Genomic DNA, 6,638 nt, shown 5'->3' on the forward strand with positions numbered 1-6,638 from the left:
CCTTAATTAAAAGATTCTTAATTTACTTCGATCCGGGATTCTCCTTTAGTTATTAAGGAATATCTTTGAACAATAGAAAAAAAGCGTTACTGCACATGTTCAAAGTATGTCGACATCTTTATTTTGTAAGTCCTTTTTCATACTTACAATCTTGGAACCGATTTGCCACACTTCCAAAAAAGTTTAGAATTGGTTCATCTGACTTTCAAGAACTATGTGATTGAGTATCCTATCAAATCGCCAAACATGGGTTTCACGGTTCTACCAAAACAAGTTTCGGTTCTACCTCCATGTGGGTACTAGAATTAGTCACGCTAGTTACCGAAACTTCGTTGACTAGGTACTAGGATCGGTTCCCACATATATATGGTATCTAACTTGTATTTGGTGCACATTTCCATAGGAACGGTTCCTAATAACTAAAAACGTGTTGCACATGTTCATAGGATCGATTCCTAATAACTAGACACTTGTTGCACCTTTTACAAGGATCGATTCCCCTTTTGTGATAGGTTGCACCTCTTACTAGGATCGGTCCCACAATGTTTAGAGTTGGTCATACCAATTACAACAAATCGATCATACCATCTCAGGTGATTACTTAAGATCGGTTTCACTAATAAAAGTCATACCAATACAAAAGTCAGGCATTGTGAATAGTTTTACCAAGAACATAAACAAGTCATGAGCGGTTATACTAAACACACATATTGGTAATTCAAAAGATATGCAATGAATAACAATACCAATAAGCCTAGCGATTTCCCTTTCGATTCACAAAACAAGTTTATGAATATACTTCCTTTAAATGAATATAAAACATTGTTTCCTAGGACGAAATCTTCATCTCATACCCATACATAATCACAATAGCATTCAAACGATTATTTCGATGTCTTATATATGAAGTTCAAAAGATAAGCGTTATACTTTGTATTGTATTCCTTAATACTATGTCTAACTAGAGTATAATCATTCATAGCTTCACAGTTATGTTTTCAATTTGCACGACTTGAAAGATACGTTAGGGAATGAAACAGTTCAAGTCAAATATTACTAACCTCAAGTGGAAGGATGATGTCGTCGTTGTAGATCCTTACTTCTTTACATTCTTCAAGTCTTCACGTAATACTTGTAATGTCTCATATCCCAATACTTTCAATCTAACCTATATGAAGTTGACTCTAGTATATAATCAAGCGACTCTTTAAATGAGTTTTGATTCACTAAAATATGACAACCAAACTTGACATACCAACGCTTGGTGGGTTCAACCAAGCTATGCTCTAACAAATGGGATTCATGAAGCCAAGTCCGACTATCTTTACCTTGATAGTTCGTGTATCCTGATCTTTCTTTTCTGTTATCGAGGTTTCCGTAATCTCTCTGAGGCAAGATAGATAGTAATCACAAAGTTCTCTTTGTCTCAGACTTTGTGATTCCTCAAGATAGATATCTGAAAGTTGATCTTTTGAAGATTGTTTTTGAGAGGTGGTTAAGAATCCAGTCCGCTCTTCTGGAGTTGTAAGTTTCGGATTTGTGAGGTTTGCTAGCTTTGTCTATTGCAAACATATTTTCTTATATTGATCTTTGATATGAACAAAAATCAAATAGGCTTATTTGTTAGAGGCATATTGGTATCAAAAGTTTTCACTTTGGCTGAAGCAAGCTGTAAATGACGTCATCTAATGGAATCAAGTGCGTAAAGCATCATCCAAATACTCTACTTAATAATCAGGTTCACGGACTACGTGCCTATACACATACTGATTGAGCAAAGGTTGAGATAGAAACTCTATATACATATTTCCAAGGATCATTCAGTTGGTCTACTTGCTATTGTATTGAGTTTTTTCTATACAGGTTGTCGAACGAAAAAGTTTGGTGTATTAGGTATCCCCTGCATTTTCAAGGTTATATAAGAAGACATATAAGGATCAAACAAGATATCTCTTATACTAAAATCTACATTCCAAAACCTAGAGTTTACCCCTTTGGGGGAAAACTGTTCTTATTCTTATTTGTAACATGAGTATCTAATCTTTTATTAATTAAAGATTAATTCAATGTTCTAAACGGGAAGTTTTATTAGTTATACAAGTTTATTTGTAGTTTTAATCAATGTTGTTTTTCTTTATTATATGAAAGGTGTATGAGTGATTTCTAGATTTTTTTGGTGTGTCTATTAATTACGCGAATGCTAGTGGAGAATCAGAATATCAGTGTGATTGTATATTGAACAACTCTTGCAGAGGGATTCTGTGGAGTAATCGTGTGTGAGGAAAACACTAGTAAGCAGAACCTTGTACTAAGAGTTTTGATGTTGGGATCAACCTGAATTTATCAACCCTAAAGCATTCTATTAGGTTACACCTTGAATGCGCTCCTTCTTTATGGCTTGGTTAGATAAAATCTGATATTCGAGGATTTTGGTATCCAGTGGCAAAAGGAGTTTTAAGGATAACCCTGCATTAGCTGCTAATCTACGGTCTGTGGTGAAAGATCCTACCGGCAGTTAAATAAGTATACTGATTGAATTAATGTTTGATAACGACGAACGAATACATAATTGTTGTTTCATTCTTTTAGTGAACTAATAAACCAATCCCCTTTTAGTATTTGTTTTTCTTATTATGTTTTGCTAATCTAAATAACATATAAATATACGACTCTCTTGAGATCTTTTTGTTTTAACTTAATAGACTTGGTCATCTCAATATTCTTCAACTGCTCTAGTCGATTTTTGAGTTGTTGTTCTCGAATAAGACCTAAAACTTCATCTTCAAGGCTCGATAATCATTAAGCATCATTATTTACTCCAATTGAGGGAAGTAACTTCCCGAAGCGTGACACATTCAATAAGAATTATGGATGTATTTGGTAATCTCATCATATTAGGGTCTTCATGGTGTTTTTATTCATCGGAATCAGAATCAGTATTTGGTAATCCCATCATATTCAATAAGAGTTCTATATGTATTTACAACTATTGCTAGCAAGCAAACTTTAAACCTATACTCATCTTTTCTTTTTTTCGTAAAAGAAGCGAACCTCAATTGATACATTCAAAATACCGATTTTGGAAATCGGAAATCTTACAGCAGTTTTTTCAAAATCGTCATACAATCTTTCAGGCTATTGTATCTTCCCCAATTCTTGACTAACAATTCAATTCCTACAAGCATGAAAACTTTTTCAGAAAACCTTTTATCTCTCTCTCTTTCAAAAGAAAGAGAAAGGACCAAACATCGTCAAAGGGCCAAACTGATTTTGGTTTAAAATCAGTATGTATAACTGCACAAAGCAATAATTAGATCAATTTCTCCCAGTGTTTGCAAAAACATGTAAATAACATGAACTGAAGTTTTTAAAGTAAAATTTCCTAATGTAATTAGGGTAACAGAGTCTCAAATAATAGTAACAGTAATAGTAAAGTGACATTGGTTATCTGAATCAGAGCGAATTGGGCTGAATCGGCTTGGATGATTTGTTCACAATTGCAGTAGTAAAAGATGAACTTGATAATGATGAATATCTAATTGTTGTTGTCTTCGTTTCCGTATCTTGACTTGTTGCCGTCAAAGCTACATAAAAGATCACAAGGTCTAGATATGGAAAATTTAAATCTAGCAATAAAACCCTAACACTAGTATTGAATACATAAACAACTAAAACCCTAACACTACTGCTAAGCCATGACCGAAGGTAAAAACAGAAATAGATCTGCTCAGGGAAGTCAGAGATGGAACAATACTCGCTAATAATAACCAAACATCACCCGTATCTTTGAAAATCACAGATCTGCTTTGACAAGGTGTAGATGATGTTGTTGGTAAAACTGTTGATGTTGCTTCCTTAAAATCATAGATTAGAACTGCAGAGGTTGGGGACATGCTTTGATTTATTTTTTAGATGCAACTCATATCTTCACAATCAGTTATCCACCCAAGACGTAAAATCTAAGAAAACAACCAAGACAGTACCGAAATTAAAAACTAAGTCTGTGATTAAAACCTAAATAAATCAGGACAGCTGATTGAAACTTGGAGGAAATGAGCTTTGATGTTGATTAGCGGATCTGAGTAGGGAGGCGCTCATTTTCAATTGCCATAAAATGAAATGTTGCCACTCAACATACATAAGGAAACAATAGTATAGGGCAAACTTTAATGTATATACTATGATGATAATGAAGTGCTGGTAATTAAAGGCTACCATTAGTGAGTTGTATCTTGTGATTCCAAAATTGTCAATTACCTTTCAAGACAGACGGTAAGACCTCATATTGGTAGTTCAAGTTTTGAAGATGGTTAACCAGGTCTGTCCGAAGGGAGATTACTTAAGGTTCGTTATTCACATAATCACAGCTCTTAGCATTAAGGAAACTCATTACTTCCATTCCATTCCATTAATTATAGAATATATTTTGTTACTTCGACACCGTCTGTACAACATTAAGGAAACTCATTACTTCCATTCCGTTCCATTAATTATAAAATATTTTTTTACTTCGACGCCGTCTGTACTATATTTTTTGTGTTACAGAAAAACAGTCGATAGAATATGATATCCCATGGGCATCCAACTCAAAAATAGTTGGCAATAAATGGAGTGGCCCATACAACTATATGGAGGATCCTAGCTAGAGATTTGGTCTATGTGGGACTATTATCCTCAACATGCCCCCTCAACGTGTAGGGCGGAGTTTGGAGCTTCTACCACGTTGACCCTTTGCATGGGTAGCTCCCATCACAGCAGGGCGGAGTTTGGAGCTTCTACTTCATGTGGGTGGGTCCCTTCACGGTAGGGCGAGTTTGGGCCTACGTTGTGGACAAAGCATGGGTAATCGTTGGGCTTAGTCACATACGGACTAACTCTGATACCATGATTGAATGTGGGCATCTAACTCAAAACCAATTGGCACTGAGAGAAGTGGCCCATACAAATATATGGAGGATCCTAGTTAAGGGTTTGGGAGAAAAATCTTGCATAATGAACTAGGGGTTATGGAAAATTAAATCAATTCCAAGAATTAAATTATTCGTTTAGAAATTAGTGCAGAAGATCCTACCAACTTCAAGTAGACTTACAGCTCACATGGACAATATTTCTGGAGACTCCCAGATGTGTGATGCACAAGTTCAAGAAAACGAACAATATTCATTCAGATTTTACCCTTTTGCAAAAGCCATTTGGTTTGAGGTTTCGTTAAGCTATATTAACAACCCAACCTTAAGTGACTCTATAGGCAATTGGGTCAGAAACTGGATAGAGGGTCCTAACTATAATCAATTTTCAGAAAAGATCGCCATTGTTTTCTGGTTTATGTGGAAACACAGATGCTCAGTTGTTTTCGAAGGAAAGACCCCTAACCAGACAATGCTGATAGAAATGATAAACAAATATTTACACTCAGGAGTTCCTATACCAATCACGAGAAATATTTCAACTAGAAGCGAAGTTGTTTCAACTCAAAATAGGACTTCCTTAAACACGGATTGGATAATCTTCACAGATGCGGCTTTCAAGAAAGAAAATCTATCAATGGGTTTTGCTTTTATCTTATACTCAGTGGATCAAGAAGAATTCATGCACATCGAAGCAGGCTCAGATAAGGCTATGTCAGCAGTTCATGCAGAAGCAAAGGTTATGCTTAAAGCTACTTCGTGGTTAAAAAATAATATTTTATCCAGTGTTTCAATCGTCACAGATTGCAAAAGTATTGTCGATCTCATTAACAACAAGTGTAAGGAAATTTCCTGGAAAGCAAAAAACATAATTAAAGAGGTTAAAGCGAATCTGGATACTATTTCCCAAGCTAAGCTGAGATACATTAATAGAAAATTCAACGCAGTAGCGGATACTTTAGCTAAGGAGGCAAGAATCAAGAGCCTCCAACATTTATCTTTACATATTGGAGAAAAAATTAGCAAATCAAGTACTCCCTCAGTTCCTTTTTAATAGGCTGGTTTTGTTTTTTGAGAAATTTAAGGAAATTAAGAGAGCTAATCATTGAAAGTGGTCCTCATGACACTTGTCAATAAAAGAAGTGAAGTGAAATGGTCCCCATGACATTTGTCAGTAAAAGAAGTAAAGTGAAATGGTCCAAATGACACTTGTCGTTAAAAGAAATTAAGAGAAAAATGGTCCCAAAAATTAAAATAACATTTAACTTTCCCAATTAGAAAACTAGCCTATTTTTTTTGAAACATTTATTAATAAAACCAGCTTATTAAAAAAGAACGGAGGGAGTATTTTATATAATGCTTTTGAGAAAAATGATGTTGTAAAATTTAACTTTTCATAAAGGGCTTGCCGGACATCATCTCGTTGCTCGCTTGCCTTCCATAAAAGAACTCTCCTTCTACGACTTTCCATAGGCACGAAAAACAGTCATCACCTAATAAGAAAAATAAGAATAGCACGATATATTATATTATTTACTCAAAAAAAAAAAACAAAGTTGATTATGGTTCACCTAGACCGAATTGATGTCATATGGACACATCTGCAGTATATCTCTAAGCTCTACATCCACTAAAAGAGATACATAGTTGAAACTCAATTGTAAGATACCATGTAATACTTGAAGAGATGCAGCATCTAAACATAGAAGACATGAAAGCAAATCACAAACA

At 34.8% G+C, this 6,638-nt stretch overlaps 1 protein-coding gene across 1 annotated transcript; it reads left to right on the forward strand.

Moving 5' to 3' along the window:
- Positions 1-5,097: 5,097 nt before the first annotated feature.
- On the forward strand, positions 5,098-5,961 carry LOC113305847. Its single transcript, XM_026554843.1, has one exon. The coding sequence runs from the start codon at positions 5,098-5,100 to the stop codon at positions 5,959-5,961; it is 864 nt and encodes a 287-aa protein (XP_026410628.1).
- Positions 5,962-6,638: the final 677 nt, after the last annotated feature.

Source organism: Papaver somniferum, chromosome 8 (assembly GCF_003573695.1).
Source record: "Papaver somniferum cultivar HN1 chromosome 8, ASM357369v1, whole genome shotgun sequence".
NCBI classification, from domain to species: domain Eukaryota; kingdom Viridiplantae; phylum Streptophyta; class Magnoliopsida; order Ranunculales; family Papaveraceae; genus Papaver; species Papaver somniferum.

Coding starts and splice junctions, on each gene's coding strand:
- LOC113305847 (XM_026554843.1), top strand. CDS start 5,098: ATGGACAATATTTCTGGAGACTCCCAGATGTGTGATGCACAAGTTCAA.